Genomic DNA, 21,194 nt, shown 5'->3' with positions numbered 1-21,194 from the left:
CGGTGCATAATTTTTCGGAGATATTTTCGTTTTTGGGTTACCCGTGGCTACGCCCCCTGGTGGGAAGGTACATCTCCCCAAAGTGGTTTCAAACGAGTGAGGCTGGGAGTGTTCTCTTCTTCTCTAAGGAGAGGTGTGGGAGTTTGGACATTGGTTTTCCTTTAGTTCAAAGGTAAGGATTAGAGTGCCCTCGAAGTTGAATGAATATAAAGAATATAAGTGAACCTGGGCAGTGAACCTGTACCGTGCATTCTGTTGTGCTTTGGCCTGTAGTAGTTGCAAATGCTATTTGGATATACTCAACTCCCAAATTCAACCTAGGTACACTGGTATGGGTTTTACTCTGAATTCTGAAAAAAAAAAAAACACTTCACCCATGTTTAGCTCTGTGGAAACCGCTGTGTAAATGACAGAAGATAAAAGTAACAGTATAGAAGGTTACACCACTGGCGTATGCCATTGATACTACTCTGCCCTCTAGTGGTGAATAATGAAAATGCTGAACATACCACAATAAACGGCATAATCTACAGACGGACCAAATAAGGTCATACAAACTGTATACTCATTCTACACACTCATATAAGACATAGACAGAGTAAACTGACTATTAGCCTTCAGACAGCAATAAACACACAAATTTTAAAGCCAAAATATCTTTATTAGTGCTATTAAAATTTGTCAATGATTAAAAACAACAGACTTGAACAAAATCCACGCTAAATCATGGTTTTTATAGAGGAGGGACAGATGAAGTTGTCAGAAGTGTTTGAGAAACTGTAAACTGGAGTAAATAGTTTATATGTTAGAAAAACAAAACACACAGGGGTGAGAAAATGGTAAACAGAAGTAGAAATGTTTCTTGACACAGCTCCACTTGCTTATAAGTGGGGCAGTGTTACCCTGAACATATGAATCCCTGCTCCTGTCAAAGATACGTACTTTACAAACGTATACCATAAATGACCAGGTGAAATCTTCAGACAAGTCAATGTTTTAAAAAGGAAATAAGAATATATACAGTTTATACAACCATAAAAGAGCTCTGAACTTTCAAAATACTTCACACGGAATAAAAAAGGGTCAATAAAGGTTTAGCATGAAGCATGAGCTGTCTTTAACTACTGCACGATGTGAAGTACTTTAAAGGATTAAACACAGACTCAAGCAACAGTATTAGGTGTATTGTCAATTACACACAAAGTGGATTTCTATTCTTCAATAATAACACTGAGGGCAATGTACAAACTGTAGTCCCACAATACAATAAAAAGTCAAAGGCACCATCACACAAACATGACGTCACTGTCCCTTCTTGTCTTGAGTTTCTGAGCGGTGTGTCACTTCAGACCCAAGTTTGTTCTCAGTACACTGGGGTACTATTGCGAATACCACAGCAGAGAACCATGGTGAAGATCATCTCAAAGATCTATTGAGGTTAAACATAGAGAAGGAGGCATTCATTAAACCTGTACATTTGGCACTTCATGGTATCTCGTCCAGGCGTGCGAGCAGGTATTTATTGGTAGTAGGTAGTCTTGGCTCAGGTGTGTGGTAGTTTCTAACTACAGTACACACGCCTTGCTGGGATACTTACCATTATAACTGCCACCACCAGCGCAGACAAGCCAATCAGGTAGAGCTTCTCAGAAAACAGATCCTTCAGTTTAATGTGGCAGCTCTGAGTGGGAGAGGAGGGAGGTCAGCGGCCAAGTTATCATGACAAACAGGGAACAGTACTTCAGTGATCATGCAGAGGTGACACATACTGACTGCATTTCAAATATTGGAAAAATAACAAAATAATGACATACAATTATTCAGATTGTGGCCATGAAATCACCTATTCTCTCAATGGACATACATAAAGATGGGAAACCACTTACGCATAACTGCATGTGTGGCACAAACATACCTGAGGTTTCAATAAGACATCCTCAACAGACTTTTTGGGGCACAAATTGCCTGAGATTGCAGTGAATAGAGGAGTATCATCTCCTTTCCCGCAACAGTGCAGCTGAGGAAGGGAACAACCATAAAACTGTCAGCCATTTTCTTTTTTACAACCCTCCTCAAGCACATCAACATAAAAAGCCTCAACACCTTCCCTAGAACACTAATGTCATTGTAAACCCAGGTTAGGGTGAGAGAGGCCGGGGTTTGAGTTAGGTACCGTCTCGTGGAACACCTCCAATACGTGATGGGCAGCTTTTTTACTGGGCGAATCGGACATTTCCACTGCCTTGATATAAGCTGAGTCATAGAAGGTGATCAGTTCCTTGGAGATCTGGGGAGAACACAGAGGACAGATTTGGTGAGGTCTGAGCCTGACAGGAAATCAATGCAGAGGACGAACACTCTCCGTAACTGTTGGTGACTGGGGAATAAGGAACCCGCTGATCGCTCTTCCTGCTCCTGTCTGTCACGCTTCCATTCAGAGTGACTTGTTTCCTGTAAGTATACATGTAGGTCTACGATTGGCATTTGACACAATTTGCGAGTGTGTTCTGAGACTTACAGTTTCTCGGTTCATGAAACCCCAGATTCCTGCAGCCACCTCACAGGCGAAGAGAATAACTAAACAGAAAAAGAACTGAAAGGGAAAAAGAAAAAGCGTTAGTTTTTTTTCTCCAATAAGCTTGTTTACTTACTAAACCTTCTCTTATGGATGTATATTTGGGCTTTGATTGCGAACCGGGGCTGTTAAGAAATGGGGAGGAGAGCCCTCTGCTGGACACTTACCGTTCCTAAGAGACACTGAGATTCCTGAATAGCACCATAGCAACCCAGGAAGCCAACAAACATCATCACAGCCCCTACGGCTATTAGAATGTACACACCTAGAAAGAACAACAAGTAAACATCCTGTCAGTGACATCCCTTCAGCCTGGTATGAATCTCATTGAAAAATAAAGCCATACAAAAGCAAGGCAACATGCAGAAAAGCAATCATCACAAGGTGGCACTAAGATAACGCTAAATCCCAAGGGAAACTCTTTTCATTGTGTAGTGGACTTCCTTTCGGATGACTCGCTTGTGAAGCGAAATGACATGCTGGACATCCTGAACATGTCAGGAAGGGAGTGCCACCCAGATACCACAAGGGAGAAAGAGAGAGAGAGAGACAGAGAGAGAGACAGAGAGGGGAGAGAGAGAGAGAGAGAGAGAGAGATGAGAGAGAGAGAGAGAGACAGAGAGAGACAGAGAGAGACAGAGAGAGACAGAGAGGGGAGAGAGAGAGAGAGAGAGAGAGAGAGAGAGAGAGAGAGAGAGAGAGACAGAGAGAGACAGAGAGGGGAGAGAGAGAGACAGAGAGAGACAGAGAGGGGAGAGAGAGAGAGAGAGAGAGAGAGAGAGAGAGAGACAGAGAGGGGAGAGAGAGAGAGAGAGAGACAGAGAGGGGAGAGAGAGAGAGAGAGAGACAGAGAGAGACAGAGAGGGGAGAGAGAGAGAGAGAGACAGAGAGAGAGAGAGAGAGAGAGAGAGAGACAGAGAGAGACAGAGAGGGGAGAGAGAGAGAGACAGAGACAGAAAGAGAGAGAGAGAGAGAGAGAGAGAGAGAGAGAGAGAGGGAGAGAGGGGGAGAGAGAGAGAGAGGTAGGGAGAGAGGGGGAGAGAGAGAGAGAAAGAGAGAGAAAGAGGGGGAGAGGAGAGACAGACTGAAAGAAAGGAAATTCCTCCATCCATCCCGCACAAACAATCCCCCCCCTCCACCTCTGGCCTCAGCCTCAGCCTACCCCAGGAAGCAGCAGGATCTGGCCTGACAGTACACACACACACTCCACAGAATACTGAGAACTTCTAATGTTGCCTGGCAGAGGCCACAGACGCAGACAGTACCAGCCTTGACTGTCTCAACACAACTCTCTCTCTTTATCTCCCCCTGCTCTCACACTCCCTGACTCCCCTCCCCTCTCCCTCCCTCCCTCCCTCCCTCCCTCCCCCCCCCTCCCTCCCTCCCTCCCTCCCTCCCTCCCTCCCTCGACCTAAGACCTTCTTCAGTGTTTCCTCTCCCTTTTTCAGGACTTGATGTTTTTGTTGTAGAGAGGACTGTCTGCTGGGGCCAGCTCAGCTATGCAGTAAAGCAGCATTATTCCCACTATCCTCCATTACTATGACAACACCCTTTAAGGCTTGAAGGGTATTGAAATTTCTAGGGAGACGGGCAATGTTATACCACCAGGGAAGTTCATTTATTTCTAGTTTCTCAATGTAATCTTCTGGGGAAGAAAGGCTGACAGGCACCAGCTAAAAGTCTATTTGTGCTCCTACCCAACAGAGCCCCCCTTGTGTCCCCCCCACAGTTCAAACACGAGGACACTATTGACCCTGTCGCAATACATCTAGACTTGACATTAACATCACAGTGGAGAAGAAACACATTTTATTTGAATTCGTAGTAAGGCTGTGATCCCTCGTACAAGAACTGCTTTTAGAAGACCATACCGGAATCGAAACATGACAAATGCGACACATTTTGTATACATAATTTTAAAATACATGCTGTTCAGGGATGCCAGTATAAAATGCTGTTATATACTGGCAATGGAGTCCAGTAAAATTCATAATTTAAGGTCGATGAAAGCAAACAAAATGAACAAATGAAAAGAGAACAAAGCATTTTCTGATGACCTTATCACCACACAATTGCTTTCTTCCCTCATCACCCTCTCAAGACTTCTTAACAGCCACTGAAACTATCCATCACTCCCTTGTCGCTGTTCTCCTGCCGTTCTGGGCAGTCACATTAAAGGGGACTTCACTGTGGACGGAGTACCACTGACTGGAGCAGCAGTTACTGCCAGCGGTAATGATTTCAGCGGCTGTTAAGAGGTAGGAGTGAGTGTATTTTCAGTCCTACATAAACACTGCTTTGGAGTGCCAAGACGCTAAAAACATCCACTCCATACTCTAATTTGAGGGGTAATGAGCAGATGTACAAGGTTATTTGAATTATGCAAGGGCGTATGTTTGAGGAGGAAAAGGAGGAGTAACTGCTTTGATCTCTCTTGGGTGGGCCTCTTTTACCATAGCAGCTCTCAAATCAAGAGAGCGTCGCTGCACTATAAAAAGCATGGCGTCCAGAGGGTTCGTATTTTCAGTATATATTTACTGGGAACATACGTTTGGGAGTGGACAAGCCAAAATGTAAATTAATGGGTGCACTCGAAGATTTGCTTCCACAACAAACAGAGAACATGACCCGTAGAAACATTTAACTGTGGGTAATGACCTGTATGTTTCTGAGAGCAAATCTATAGAGTAAGAGGCTGTGAATTACACAGGCCTCTATTTATGGACAGGATGGGATTCGATATATGCTGAAAAGCACATGCAACTTCTTTAGAGGTTCATTCAGTTGATTTACCCGGAGAATATTTATAGTCTGGTGTATTTCATCCGCTGGAAGTTATATTGTGGCTTTGTTTGAGCTATGTGCCGAGTTTATATTCCCAACGTCCAGTACCCACACATCTAAACATTTGCTGCCTCATCTGCCCATAACATTTGACCTCTCTCCCTACCTCTCTCTCTCTTTACCTCCCTCACTCTCTCCCTACCTCTCTCTCTCTTTACCTCCCTCGCTTGACACGAGTGCACATGTGAGGGTGTAAGTGTGTTTGGAGGAAGTGTATATGCAGTCATTGTATGGTGTCAGAATTATAGTAACAGCGCAGTCGTTGTGCTTTGGCCTGTCAGAAGGCCAGACCTGCGGATCTACGTGTGTCCTGTTTCCTGGTCCTTACTTTGAGGTCAGTGCCTATTTTGGGGGTTTACACTCACGTGATCCTGGGTGTATGTGTAGAGAGCCTTTGTGCGGCGCTAGCTTGCATGGCAGCTCTAATAACAGGAGCTTCCTTTAGGGAGGACTTGAACGTGAGGTTAATGGGCAGGAGTGGAAATAGAGCCATGGAGAGGTGGGTGTGGGAAGGCCCTTCGGAGTCAGGGGAGGGGTCGAAGGAGGCCAACCCACACACTACAGACAGTAAAATAGGGGGGTGATGTGTTGTTCGGCACAGAGGCTGTACATCCAAGCCCTTTTTACAAACCGATCTAATTACTGACATGCTAGAAACCTCTGATATGGAGCTCTGATTGAAACCAAGTAAAATGGTGAATTAGGGGGAAATGATTACATTCAGCAGACACATAGAAAACACGAGGAACAGGTCACACTGACGGCTAACTCACTGATGTAGAAAGTGCCTGGAGCTTGGTTGCCTTCGAACTGCAGAAGGAGCAGACTGCTGGTCTGGTTGTCATGACGAAGCCACAGGGCCACACCCAAGATTACACCTCCAGCCAACTGTTAGGATGAGAGAGAAACAGAACAACGTTGCTGTTTCACAGTCATATGTACAGACATCCCAACCTGCCCCCCCCCCCCCCCCCCCCCCCCCCCGGGACGCAATCCGGACGCATGATGTACCCCCTCAACCTGCACGTCCCCTTCCCCCCGTCCCCCGTCGCACTTAGGACGCGCGATATGCGCCTATCTCTACCAGAAATGACCATTAGACAAAAAAAATCCCCGATTTCCGGGAGATTGTACAGCATTTGCGGGCGTCAGGGAGCCGCTATTGAAATGCGGGAGACTCCCGGACCTTCCGGGAGACTTGGGATGTCTGTATGTAGCCGATGTAGATTGGCTAAACTCATTCCTCAGTATAAGTAGCCTGCGCCAGTTAGAAGCTATAACTGGTAGTTAGAAGCTACCGGTCGTGCGTGCAGAGTCGGTGGTGCAGAGTTTGAGTCCAGACAGAGACGGGCGGTTAGGACGTGTATGCACTGCTGACGAAGTTTGCGCGACCACGTTTGTTGTGGTGGATCTGAGGGCACAACACCGGTCATTTGACCGCAGTGAAGCGATAGCAAAAAAGTATTTGCACTCGAGCAAATTCCAGAACCCTGCTTTCTTGACTTTTTCTAGATCTGTGTGTTTGTTCACCCAGTATTTAAACTTTTTCATTCTAGTTTAAAGCTATTTTGCTCATGTTTCTATCAAATTGCTAAACTACTGAACTGACTTCCAGATAAAGCATTCCGAATCAACTGAACTGACTTCCGGATATACCGAAATGCATTCCGGATATAGTAAATATGTTCTCACACTCTTATCATTCTCAAAGCTTCTTACTCATCCTTATAAGACTTGAGCGTTTCATATGTGAGTGCGTGAATGTGCTTCACATTCATCTGTGCGACCATTTCATATAGGCCTATGTGTATGTGTACAGTATGTGTTTCATGTGTTTGTGTAAGTGAATTATTTCCATACGGCCCCTCACAGTTTTCCTCCTATACAATCATCAGTCATACATGTGAGGCCATTGAGAAGTTCAAATACTTTCTGTTGGATCAGTAGGCTGTCTGCCTTTTAGCTGTGTTTATATGACAAGCTCTCAGCACATTTTTACTAGACGTCTGCTTTCCATTGTTCTCCAGAAAACAGGAAACTGAATCATCAGTTTGAGATGGTGAGGAAGACAGGCCTCTCAGTGTTGCTGTTACATTTTGACAAAAATAACAGAGGAAACACTAAATAACGTCAAGTGAGTTGCAGGATATGCTGAATTTTTGTGGTGATCTCACTAAAAGATAAGGACTTTTACACAGGAAAAATAAAGAAAATGATCAGAAATTAAATTTTTGGGATATTAGTTCGGGGAGGGGGTGCTGGGGGGGGGGCTTTACACTGGTGTTAAAATGTGTAAATGAAACTGTAATTTCCTTCCTTGAACTACAAGTAGTTCAAGGTACTGTAAATTATAGGGCACAGTTGTCCACTGAGCAACAGTCTTTTGTTAAATACTGACAGACATCCAGAGGTGGCTAACCAAGGGAGCACAAAGGAACTGTTACAGGAAGGCTCACTCACTCACTCCCCTCCCCCAACAAATCTGTGGTGCCCCATTTGTGAGCCGCCACATCTGGTAACAACTGTGTAGACCCCCCCTTCCTACACACACACACACACACACACACACACACACACAATGCTCATTAACTAAAGCACAGTACAGATTTCAAATACATCTTAGCTAGTCCCAGCTAGATTCTGGTTTGTTTTCTGTTTGATATAACTTGGAAACAAGGGGTGTTGAATTGAAGTGATGGCATGGTTTGAGGTGGGCTAGGTGGGCTCTGTTCTCTGTTGAGGGATCCCAGAGCCTTAGGAGCTGTGCAGGGCTAGGGGAGCGCATCCCAGCACAGACCCCTGGCTGTGCTGTGCAGGGCTAGGGGAGGGCATCCCAGCACAGACCCCCTGGCCGTGAGAAACCCTGAGGGGCTGATCCCCTCACACAGCCAAGTGTGTCTCTTTCCCCCTCTTTGGCCCACCTCGGTGCCCAACCAAGCAGAAAATAACTGTTGATCACGGGCAAAAGAAGTTCAACTGGTCCAACCTCACACTTTGTGTTCTCCCGCCATCTTCACTATTGATGCTGTGGCTGCCCCTCCACCCCTCCCCTCACACACACACACACACACGCACACACGCACACAAACACACATACACACACACAGAGGAGCATAATTGATACCAGGCCATGGTTAGGGTTAGTCATCTCCACTGCTGTTGTTGACTGGATGTTTCAGACTGACTAGATGAAGAATGTCATTGCAATCTTTATGAAAAATAGACTAATAACAGCAGGAAAAAAAATACATTTAAGGCTAAATAAACTCAGGACACAGAAGTGTAAAAATCTAAAGAAGGTTTCACTGCAAACTTAGCTGTTGAAGAACTTTCATTTTAAACATAGAGAACACAGGTTTGGACCACAAATCACAGATTTAAGAACTCAAATTGGGGATAAATAACTTACCCAGAAAACAAAGTTGAAGAAAAACAGCATATATTTGATACACTTGGTGCAGCCTGCCAGAGCCATGATGTAAGATTTTCAGGTGCTTCCTTTGGCTATGATGGTATACTTTAAAGCCTCCCAATGCACTTTCCAAGACCTCTAAAAGGAGAGACCGATTCTTGTTGAAAGAACGCGAATCTCTGAACGAAATTTCAACGTCAATTCAATCACATTGGGAGGCAACAAACTCCTCCTTCTGAGTAGTGTAAGCCGAGAAGGAGACTGCCCACCAAGAGTTTAGGGGGAGAGCACAGTACAGGGTATGGTGTTTATGTGTTTATGTGATTGCAATTTGGAAATATGGAAATTCCAAAATGTATGAATGTTCTCCTGTCAGCATTTTAGCAAGGTATAAAGAGAAAGAGACTAAGAAAATATTTTTATCAAACAGATAAAGGCTGTAGAATGCATTCTACAGCCTTTATCTGTTTACGTCCGACTGAGAATTATATTGTCAAATTACATGCTATTGACAATGTTTGATACAAATATTTTCTTAGTCTCTTTTTCTCTAGTTATTTTATAGCTGGTCAATTGCGCTCCCTATTGGTAATTTTGATAAAGCCTAATTACGCACGAGAATGGAGTGTTAGACGAAAATGCGCCGCAGACCCTTTTAACAACACTTAGTTTGACTATAATCAGATTACTTGAGTCAGTTTACAAGTTCTTATGGATTTGAAATGTGTCCATTAAATTGTATTGATCTAAATATTACGAACAAGTAGGGTATTTTGTTTAAGATATATGTAGGCCGTATGTTTATATATTTTACGGTTAAAACTAGCAGCTGCGATAATAATCTATCAGATGTGATTAAAAATATTATCCCCAGGTGAAGATGACTCAATAAGTCTCAATAAACAGCGTCATGAAAGAGGGTCGCTACAGCCTATGCAAATAAGCAAACGTGAGAACTCTTGCCAGTCTATTTAAACAAAACAAGGTTTTTACTGGGCATGCTCCATATCATTGTAGAAGAGGTTTGACAACAGTGTATTGTCAACGATTCATATTTATTTGTTTTGAGCGATATTCATTCTTTTTGCCCCCGTCCTTCTATTGGCGTATCTCAATGCAATTTGAAAGAGAATCCCCGCCTAATTTCGTTTGGAACAGAAGACTTGCCTTGTACTGACTTCACGGATCGCTGCTCATCGGTAGCTTGAACGTGAGTGGAACGATTATTCGGACCAATAGCATGAAAATAACCGTTACCTCAAGATCAGCTAAGACCTCTGCCATAGACGTACATTTCAGCACCACATCTACCAGTTGCTACATGCCAGCTTGAACGGAGAGGGGGATTCAATTTTTGTTGGAAAGGACGTAGGCTCAGCGACAGTACACAAGGAGGATCTGTGAGGGTGTCTCCGTAAACGACTAGCGCTGTCCGTTTAGCACCACCGCAGTCACCTTGCTATGTGTGAATGTCATAAACGCTGAAACAGTTTTTTAGAACAACAACAAAAACCGAAAAGACGTGATCTGGGATTCACAATACAGGATCATTCTAAATGAATGTCATTACACGGATTTACCATGTGACGTCCATACCTAATGTAATGTCATTGGCTAGAATCGTTTTGGATTTCAATTCTTTCCAGGGATCTGGGCAGCTACAGGCGTTTAAGTTAAACAGGTAGGCTACTTAGGCATTTCTAACAGGAGGGAATATAAGGAATAACGATGGCTGATCTTTCATAACCTCTGGGAAAGGACAGGTTTCTTTGTGCATTGGTGTATCCTTCCTATCATCACCTGCCTGGTCGTTCCACAATCCCTACAGTGCATGTGTTGCGCGCGTCTTCCCGCGGTACGTATAGAGTTACCGTTGTGATGCCGGAAACTTATTGGAGACATGCCTAGGGGACGCAATGGGCTCGAGCGACGACAAGGATCGCATTGTTATAAACGTGGGAGGGATCAAACACCAGACATACCGCAGCACCTTGCGTACCCTTCCTGGCACCCGATTATCATGGCTGGCCGAGCCTGATGCGCCCAACCACTTTGACTATGATGCCAAGATCGAGGAGTTCTTCTTCGACCGCCACCCTGGCGTTTTTGCACATATCCTCAACTACTACAGGACAGGTAAATTGCACTGCCCCGCAGATGTGTGTGGACCCTTGTATGAGGAGGAGTTGGCGTTCTGGGGCATTGATGAGACGGATGTGGAGCCGTGCTGTTGGATGACCTATCGTCAACATCGGGAGGCTGAGGAAGCCCTTGATAGTTTCGGTGGGGGGGCCCTGCTCGACCTGGGTAATGATGATGTAGAGGCAGAAGCACAGGTGGAGCCAGCGGATGGGGATGAGGTTGATGAGATGACAAGGAGGTTGGCGCAGGGGGATTCTCCCTATGCCAGAACAGGAGGGTCTTGGAGCCGCTTGCAGAAACGTGTCTGGGCTCTTTTTGAAGACCCATACTCTTCTAAATATGCAAGGGTGAGTAACATGTTTTTATCCCTACCTTATATCTCTTTCTAAATGGGGGTTGTCATCGCAATGATTGGAATTCAGTATTAAACACAGTTGTTAGGGGCACTCTGTATGGTAATGAATCATCATTGTATCAGGTTGATTACCAATGGTCAATTAAAGATTGATGTGTCCCCCCCCCCCAGGCATGTTTCTCAGAGAGGGTCTGTGACCTTGAAATTGTCCTCCCCAGGGTCTCCAGGGGAAACCACTGTGACACAGAGCAACAAGGCATTGACCAAATACTTAATTTGACAGGAAGCTGTGATAAACATTCAAATGATCACCGTTCAAACCCTCATGTGAGCAGGGAACACACAGTGATTCACCCCGTGCCTACTGAACAGGTCATCAGTGGAAGACCACTAGGACTTGAGAATTCCTAGGAAGTTGGCAGTTTGGTTAAATGGGTCAGCCACACATTTAGTCAACCAGATATTTGGCACCAACGGGTTTTGATGGCTGACATCCAAAAACAAAAGCGAATTGCTGTTGGAAGTGACATTCTTGGTCTTGTTATGAGCTCCCTTCCATCTGGGCTAATGCACCTCAGATATTTTTACTTTCCAGACCACAGCCCCCTTCTCAACCTGCTGTGTGCCATGCTGTTCCAGCAGCTGTAACAGTTACTGGTGTAATTAGTGGGGATCAGGAATACTGCCAACATGTAGTAAACTATATTGACAAGTAATCACCTTCAACTAAGAGTAATGGCGCCTATACCCTACAACCTTCCTCTGCATCTCTTCTGGGTGCAGTAAAATGTGACACTGAAGAAACCATTTGAGCTTTGTCCCACATTCAGGGTATTGATGACAAAGGCGGAGTGACGTTTGGCAGAGTACTGATCCCAGCTTGGGGATTAATTAGATAAGAGTGTCAGAGTTAATTACCAATTGTATACACAGTGGACACATCTTTCAAAAAGCCCGATCACGGACTGTCTGTGGTGCATTCAAAGAGATTAGTGAATATCATGGTATAGAACAATCTCTACCATGTGCCACGGCAAAGAGGTTCCTGCCTGGCCAAGCAACTCATTTCAGGGATAAACCTTCAGAAACAACACGCTAAATTTGCTCTTGTGACAGAGATGGTGTGAGACAGGAAACATGAAGCTGGCCCACATGAAAGAGCATGCTGACGAAAATGACCTTTATCATATTGAACAGAACTGCTAGTGTTACAGATGTGTCGGTTCATCCCCCATGATCTGCTTTTAAAGGCCTTTGTTCTCAACTTCAAGGACTCCTGTAGCCAGTAGTTACCTGTGATTGGTCTAACCTTCAGTAGCACAGTACACCAGACACACAGAAAAAGCTGTCAAAGCCTGTTTTATATCATGGCACACAATTAATATTGAATGTTGTGTACAACAATGTTGAATGCTAATGCGTCACACTGTGGAGTGGTTTGTCTCTCAGTGTTCTGAAGATGTGTCTTGTATTGTGTTTAAATGATGATCCATCTGATCCAGAGTGATATGTGGAGGAGAAACACCTAAACGTGTGAGCAATATTGCTGTACTGTCGTTTGCCTCACAGCAAAATGTGATGGATGGTTTGCTTTTGTCACAATCGCATGCTGTTCATTGGATTTGTTTATTAGAATGATGTGTGTAAGCGGGTGATTGAGTGTATGTGTGTATGTACTGCCTTAACTCACAGGAATATCGAACATCGCCTCTGCTCATGCCCTGACGTGCCCCACCCAGAGACACTTCCCTGTAGCATTCATTAGAGGGGCTGGCAGGCTACAACAGTAAACTCTGCTGTTGAAGCACCACAATGATTTAAAAAGCTAGTTCAGCTGCCCTTCACTTGGATGTCTTCAGGCATCAATGGATTTCTGTTGGTCCCACTGTCTTTGCCGTAGTGAGGGTATGTCTGATGTTTCAGGTGAGGCACAGCACAAAAAAGACCTTTTATGATGCACTGCTACAGAGAAAGCCAGAGGAAATGTCTTCAGTCTCAGCAATAGCTCTTTTGATCAGACTTTGCTAAAGTTCTGAAGGGTGCTGTGATCCAAAGACAACAGACACATATTTTCTCTGAAGAATTAAACAAGTCGAAACCTACAGTACGTATCCACACCCACCTTGTAGCATGAGTTATTCCAGTCATTATTATTTGTATAGTTCATAACATTAAAAACAAATTAAATACCCGATCTGGGAGAGGAAATGTCTGAGGTAATGTAGATAAACAATTCACTAAAATCCACATGTAACAACGTGACCCTCCAATCAATACATCACAAGTGATGCTTCTTAATGGGCAGAGTGTTGTGTTCATTTCCCTGTCACATGAGGACAAGGGTCCGAATGCGCCCAGTCCCTGGAGGTGATACTCTGTCCAGCGTGACCTTGTTAGGGAAGACTCACATGCCATAGTGAGAGCAACTGCAACATTCAGACATCATGGTCTACAGAAGCCTACATGCAGAAGCCTTGTTCATATTCCGTGTGCTTCTTGTTTTTTAGAGCACAGTGACCTTACATTACATTTACATTTAGTCATTTAGCAGACGCTCTTATCCAGTGCGACTTACAGTAAGTACAGGGACATTCCCCCCGAGGCAAGTAGGGTGAAGTGCCTTGCCCAAGGACACACAACGTCATTTTGCAGAGCCGGGAATCGAACCGGTAACCTTCAGATTACTAGCCCAACTCCCTAACCGCTCAACCACCTGACTCCCTTGAGATCTATAAAGTTACAAGCAATGGTGATCTGCCACATCCATAGCCCAAGCTGAGGAAAGAGACCCAATGGCGTTGCCGCTCCACTTCAGAGTATCTAAAACTGTATCACGGATTGATTTGAATGGATAAGAGAGTCTTTCTATGAATGATCGCAGGGGATGTTCGACTTGATTACATTAGGAGCTTTACTGTGTGCTCAGTCTCATTCTTATTCTGCTCTCCCTCTCTTTCCTTCCCCTCTCACTCCCCCCCCCCCCCCTGCCTCACTCTGCCTCCTCCTTTTTCTCTCCCCTCTCTCTCTCCCCCCTCTCTCTCCCCCTGTCTCTCTAATCTCCCTCTACCGCCACCATCACCCTCCCACTCCCTCCCCCCTTTAACCTTGTGGAAACGGCCTCTCTGTGCCTCAGTGGGTGGCTCTGGCCTCTCTGTTCTTCATCCTGGTGTCCATTACAACGTTCTGTCTGGAGACCCACGAGGCCTTCAACCCCATCATTAACCGCACGGAGCTGAGGGTGGTGGGAAACAGGACCGAAGAGCACATCTACCCAGAGACGGAGACGGTGGTCTTCCTCACCTACATCGAGGGAATGTGCGTGGTCTGGTTCACCTTTGAGTTCTTAATGAGAATAACTTTCTGTCCGAACAAACTCGACTTCATCCGGAATGCCCTCAACATCATCGACTTTGTGGCCATCCTGCCTTTCTACCTGGAGGTGGGGCTTAGCGGCCTGTCGTCCAAGGCGGCCAAGGACGTCCTGGGCTTCCTCCGGGTGGTGCGCTTCGTCCGGATCCTGCGTATCTTCAAGCTGACCCGTCACTTCGTGGGGCTCCGCGTGCTGGGCCACACCCTGCGGGCTAGCACCAACGAGTTCCTCCTCCTCATCATCTTCCTCGCCCTGGGCGTGCTCATCTTCGCCACCATGATCTACTACGCCGAACGCATCGGAGCCTCGCCCAACGACCCTCGTGCCAGCGAACACACGCATTTCAAGAACATCCCCATTGGCTTCTGGTGGGCGGTGGTGACCATGACGACCCTTGGCTACGGAGACATGTATCCCCAGACATGGTCGGGCATGCTGGTGGGAGCGCTGTGCGCCCTGTCGGGGGTGCTCACCATCGCCATGCCCGTGCCTGTGATTGTCAACAACTTTGGAATGTATTACTCCCTGGCAATGGCGAAACAGAAGCTACCAAAGAAGAAGAACAGACACATCCCTCGAGCTCCACAACCAGGCTCACCCAACTACTGTAAGTCCAGCGTCAGCTCTCAACATCAGAGTCCCATAGCCCACGACGACGTTTTCGAGATAAAGTTTCAAGGTAGGAACCGATAAACGTACTTTGTTTGTCTACATTCATCTAATAGTAATGCATCCCAGAAACCAAACATTCGCTTTCACATCACTGCTCTACAGAAACCGTGTATCACTGTTTCGCTGTCTCACTGTTTGTCTCTTATTGGTTCAAACAGATGACTCAGCCATATCAGATTAAACAAATGAATCTCCCGTTGAAAGATCAATAGAGTGTATGACTTGCATTGTGAAATTCAGTGGGAGCATACACACTGTAGAGAGAGACTAAGTAAGGCCATGAATAATCTTGGTATTGATTTAGCAGTTGTTGTAAATACTGTGACTCACCCAGCTGCCTTAGTCCTCGTATCCACCACGGCACATCACTGTCACTGAACTACAAGTGTTGGAAACTTTGAGTTGTGTTAATGTATGTTAGTAATCAGTGAGTCCAAGTACCAAGTAGTCAATGTGAGCATTACAATAGCATTACAAAAGACCACAAGCCCTTACATGTTTCAAAGTACAGTCAATTGAATTATCCAAGATTATAATCATGTGGTTATGTTGACCCCCACCTCTGAAGGTTGTTGCTGCTCTCTGCATCATTCTAAGAGTTGTGGTGTGTCTGAAGTCAGATGCTCATGCTTTGACTTTAACTGTCGCCTCTTCTTCTGCACGGTGTCTCCGCTTTGCTTAAAGATTCCAAACTGAACGGTGAGGCAGCTAATGCGGCATTGGCCAATGAAGACTGTCCTCACATAGACCAGGCCATATCACCCGAGGAGATCTTCAGCCCTAGTGAGCGAGAACGACCCTGCTTCCTGGTTACCTCCGCTGAACGGCCCAGTCACATGAGGGGAAGAGTCAGAAGGGGTACGTATGGCAACAGCCAATCCCAGGCCTCTGTAACACACTGACACTTTCCCATGCACTGACTTGTCAGAACCACACAGACACGCACCCCAAGATTCCTCTGTAACATTTTGATCAGCATTTTCATTAGAATGCGCTCATAATCACATTTACTACAGCTCATAGTACTCAACACAAGCACAATCACTAGCAAGTCAATTCTCAACATGAGTTTCCCACACCTGCACAATATATATTTTTTATACATGCATGGATACCCCAATTTCCAGAGTTTTATATGAAACACAAATGTACTGTCCTGAAAATGAGATTAATGTGTGAGAATCATGTATATTTTACAGAAACAAATCATGCTGTCCCTGATTATGAGTGTGTTGGTCTTGAGCATAAGGATGCATGCAGTGTCTTGCTGCTGGGTGTTATCAGAATGGTGATGGAGAACAACTGTCACATTGACAATGCACTGAATACTACTACAAGAGATCATTTCTTGTGTCTAAGTACAAATTATAGCAGACATCCACAACACTGACTACCAAACTGAAACACAATCAAGCCCTTTTATTGAACAGGTCTTGGAAATCTAATGAAAGTGTAACCAGCAGGGAAAATCACCTAGGCTGCCGTAGTTACGGTACAGTGTTATCTGATGTTGCCTGATGTTATCTGACAATGTTCTACTCCTCTAAACCATTCCAGTACCACCTATTGCATGCCTTTGAACTCTTTATGCACTTGATGCATGCACAGTGATGCTGTTGACCTGACTGACGTCTTTGCAGCCGTCTTGTTAGGAGACAAAATCAAGAAAGCAACAGGTGTACCTGTAACCAATCAAAGATGAGCGCCAGACCGCTCTGACGCGTTACAATTTACTCAAAACATTCTCTGTTTTCCAACCGAAGGTTATGAAAAGCCTTGGAGCCTTAACAGCATGTCTGGCATGAGCACGGATGCTTCCGGAGTGTCCTCTGTGTCCACTCTGCCGTGCAGCCCACCCCGACTAATCCAGCCCTCTCGTTCTCCCATCCCAACCATTGTCTAGCTTGGTCGAGTAGGACACAGCGAAGGCCTTTCCATGCTGATTCTCTTCTCTCTCTTGTCATATTTTGCTTTAGTGCTCTCACTCCTTTTCTTTTCGTTTTCCGAAAGAAAAAAAAGTGTCTTGAGACAGAGCTGTAACTTATTCCCCGAGGGATATGCTTGTGTCATCGCGTCCTACAGAATACTGCCAGTGGCTGTTGCATGGGTTACTGCTGTAGACTGATTGCACTGGTATCCTGTTATCTGAAAGCTATCCTTCTCACTTTCCTCTACTGTTTTCTCATTGCCTGTTGCTATGTTGCTTTTTCATCTTCTTTATAGAGGAAAAGCTTGTGAAAGAGAAAGATTTCATAAGATGTCACCCCGGCTACCTTATGACAGTCATTCCTAGTTTATTAAAATGCATTGTTAAACTTGTTGAGATGGCAGCAAAAAGATGATCTGGGAATGCTTGTGAATGTTAAGCACATTCGTTGTTGGAAAGTAGAGAGTAGATTGCGTATATCAGAGACCTATTATGTCTTTTTGATTTGAGTGTTGATTCAAATCAAAGATGGAAACGTCTGAGGAAATAATGAGGATTTATTTTATATCAGTGATGATTCGTTTTGTTGTCAACAATAACAAAACCGTGTTCCTTGCATGACCTGCATGATGAATTATGTACAACAAGAATCTGCCAGAGAAACTGTAAGAAAAACATGTTTTTCTTTCAAAAGCTTCTTACTTTTATGCACATTTGAAGCAGCAAGAGACTCAGTCACAGCAAATATTCAATGTAGCTACCATTTTTGCCTTTCCCCAAACTCGTTTATCTTATCTACTTGTATGTGTTTAGTTGTTGGGACCTTGTTTTAAGACACTACAACTTCACTTCAAATTTCAGTTAACTTAAGCTGTCATGAGCAAAATAATTTAATAATTATATATTTTTTGTTCTTGACCAACCGGAGGTTTGATAATTACCTCTGTATCAGTATCTTGATAATCATTCTCATAACAGTGTCATACATGCTTGACAACTGAAAGTTATACAATGCATTAAACAGCTATCTTTCCTAGTAATTAATGTTTATACAGCACTATGCCCGACTCAGGGTTTGTGACGAATAGGAATTAGAAATTTAAAGCAGATTCCTTTATTCAAACTGAAAATATAAACTGCCCAATTTGAAATACTGAAAATACCAATATACTAACAAAGATTTTTTGTGCAAATACATATGCACAAAACCAAACGTTAACAGACAAAAGCACTTTACCTTATCACAAGATATCTTTTTCAATGATTTCTTTATCAAATCTTTTTTTAATTGCCCATAGGGAACACAATTCCTTTTTTTTGTTTGGATAAGTTTTACTTTACTGAAGTCATGTCTCCTTGTGTGGTAAATGTTGTAAACTGTAGAACCATTGTTAAGACTTTGTAAGATGAGATGCAGGTGAATTATATTCCCAATCATACTTACTGCAAGTGAATAAATAAGGGTCCAGCATGGGGTTGGGACACACTTGGGGAAAGGTAAATGCATGTATTTTACATTTATGCAAAATTAAAGTATTCAAACTTAATATGTAAATAAAGACATTGCATGAAATAAATTTTGTATACAATCTGTGTTTAGACTCTGTTTTTATTCAACAGAACATGTATACATCCAGTATGTTTCCTCTCTCCACTAGCATCAAGCTAGAACATCTAACGGCTGTTTCACCCATTCGTAGCTTGTCAAAGAGAGAACCAATGAGGTGCCTGTGAGAGCATGATGCAAAGATCCAGACGCGCATGTCAACAACAAAACGACTGTATATCCGAATGTAAAACAAAGCATGACCAGGCATGTTGACTAATCTACTCAAGGGCTACTGCATACAGATGATGCATCTCTGTCTGGTGCCTTGGCTAAGCATGGGAAATACATGGTAAACTTAAGTTTACCATGACAGACTAACGCAGCACTTTCCTGACTCGAGGCCTGTGTCATTTCAAAACACCCCAATAATTACGAGGTACCCATACTCTCCATCATTTTACTCGCCATACATCAATTGTGTAATAATTTTTTGTGTTGTTTTTTTTATATGTTTTTAGAGACCCAGCGACAGGCCCGGAGCAGACCGCCAACAGAGTCAGTTTGTGTTATGAACCATGGTGTACCAACCACTATGTGTATGACCCATACTGCCCCATCCCCCAACTGATAAGGCTCGAGCATTAGTGTGTGTGTAAGTTAGCGTTTTTATAAATGGGTGACAGTGACAACCTGTACATCACAAACTCAGTATAGATGTAGCACTGAGAGTTTTGTTGTCAAGCCTTATGTAGCTCAGTATATGTGACTGGTTACTGTGCTGTAATGTGTGTGCCTATTTTTGTGTGTGTCGGTGCTGTAAATATGCTTTTGTGTGCTGAAGATGTGTATACCAATGTTTTAGAGTGGTAATCAAACATTTGTCTGTTTCTGTAAAAAAAAGAAAAAAAAAGCAAAAGATCCAATATTATAGTCCCTGTCAGTCAGCCAAGCAAAACTGCTCAAAACGACTAACTTTGCACTGTCATGGTCACAACTTTACAACCTTTTGCACTGTTTGCACCAGTGAACTTTAACATTCTTTTGACTATATTTTACACATCAAATGTTCATCAAACAGAATAATGTAATTTCTTAAAGCACTAGTTATATATTAACGAGGCAAAGACCAAACCTGTTACAAACGACCAAAAGCTTTCCAGCTTTGGTTGAAATAATTACATTTAGGGCTAAAACACCAATATAATGACTTCAGTTACTGTATTTAAGGATACTTTGTCAACTTGTCCATGCATAAGATATACATGTAGCTCATTTCAAGTATGTTATATATTACCTAAGTACCTACAGCACATTCACAATTGAGTGTTTTCTTTATTGCAATAACATTTAGGCACTCATTAGGTGATACAGTACCAATTGTATCAAATAACTGCCAAATCTTATGCATCACACTGGACAAGTGCCTCTGATATATGATCCCATCACAATATGTAAGCATATTTTAATTTAGCATTCAGTCCAATAAAGGACCTGTAGTATTGGGAGAACAGAGAAAGTTATCAAATGTTTCCATCAACTTATGCTGTGGTTTGTTGTTGACCACAGATGATTAAAAAAAACAACAACAACAAATATCTATGAAAACAAACTTTGCAATAATTTACAAAAGTTTTCAAAATCTCAGTGTGATTTGTTATTGTTGTAACCAACATAAATCATTTCAAATCACAAAGGAAAATCATCTAATTGGACTTTTGGGACCAAACTTTGTAGTTCTAGAAAGGCACAAGGACAACTTGACCCTGTGACGACTTGTCCCAGTTTCACCCACAATACTTAACAGACACCACAGTACATTACTGCACAGGCCAAGCAAGGCAGGGCTTGAAATGCAGTCTGGAACAATAAGTCATAAGTATCAATATCAAATATAATGGCCAACCATTGGCTGAAAAGACATGTAATGATTCAACATCATTTGTATGAATTAGCTACTCCAATGGTAAGGGACCAGCATTTTTACAAAACCACTGCAAACACACTGCCAACAACCATGTGTAATCTACTGCAGCAGAGCTGGTACTGCCAATTGAAGCAAGAGTAAATTGGGTGATTTTATGTTGATCATTGTCCAACATGGAACAAATGACAGCTGCTATCCTTAACAGACTCAATAACCTGACTAACAGGCAGCAAATGTGTGCCCTTCTCTGAGAATTCAGTGTGTGCTTGGACACAGTGCTTATTGTAGGTAGTTTGTCTTAACCAGGTGTTTCTTCAGTGATCGTTTAAACAAATCTGCTGTTTAGGGATTTTCTTTGTGTTTTTCTGACGGGTAGTAGTTCAGACTTGTACAATAAATAGTACAAAATAATAAAAAAAAAAAC

General features: G+C 43.5%; 2 protein-coding genes across 3 annotated transcripts; one reads left to right on the top strand and one right to left on the bottom strand.

Moving 5' to 3' along the window:
* Positions 1-646: 646 nt before the first annotated feature.
* On the bottom strand, positions 647-9,027 carry LOC134021607 (CD81 antigen-like). Its single transcript, XM_062462626.1, has 8 exons — positions 8,829-9,027; positions 6,193-6,307; positions 2,743-2,840; positions 2,519-2,593; positions 2,174-2,287; positions 1,916-2,017; positions 1,598-1,681; positions 647-1,429 (listed from the first exon to the last, which is right to left on the bottom strand). The coding sequence occupies exons 1-8, from the start codon at positions 8,892-8,894 to the stop codon at positions 1,364-1,366; spliced, it is 720 nt and encodes a 239-aa protein (XP_062318610.1). The 5' UTR covers positions 8,895-9,027; the 3' UTR covers positions 647-1,363.
* Positions 9,028-9,765: 738 nt separating this feature from the next.
* On the top strand, positions 9,766-21,191 carry kcnc1b (potassium voltage-gated channel, Shaw-related subfamily, member 1b). Of its 2 annotated transcripts, none has more exons than XM_062462582.1 (4): positions 9,766-11,320; positions 14,462-15,377; positions 16,055-16,228; positions 17,134-17,441. In XM_062462582.1, the coding sequence occupies exons 1-4, from the start codon at positions 10,748-10,750 to the stop codon at positions 17,271-17,273; spliced, it is 1,803 nt and encodes a 600-aa protein (XP_062318566.1). In that variant the 5' UTR covers positions 9,766-10,747; the 3' UTR covers positions 17,274-17,441. The 2 variants fall into 2 exon arrangements, with proteins under 2 accessions (XP_062318566.1, XP_062318567.1); XM_062462583.1 differs by lacking the exon at positions 17,134-17,441 and adding an exon at positions 19,365-21,191 and having other exon boundaries at positions 9,767-11,320.
* The last annotated feature ends 3 nt before the right edge of the window (positions 21,192-21,194 follow it).

This window comes from Osmerus eperlanus, chromosome 5, assembly GCF_963692335.1.
Source record: "Osmerus eperlanus chromosome 5, fOsmEpe2.1, whole genome shotgun sequence".
Taxonomy (NCBI): domain Eukaryota; kingdom Metazoa; phylum Chordata; class Actinopteri; order Osmeriformes; family Osmeridae; genus Osmerus; species Osmerus eperlanus.
This window is presented reverse-complemented; position numbering and strand designations above follow the sequence as displayed.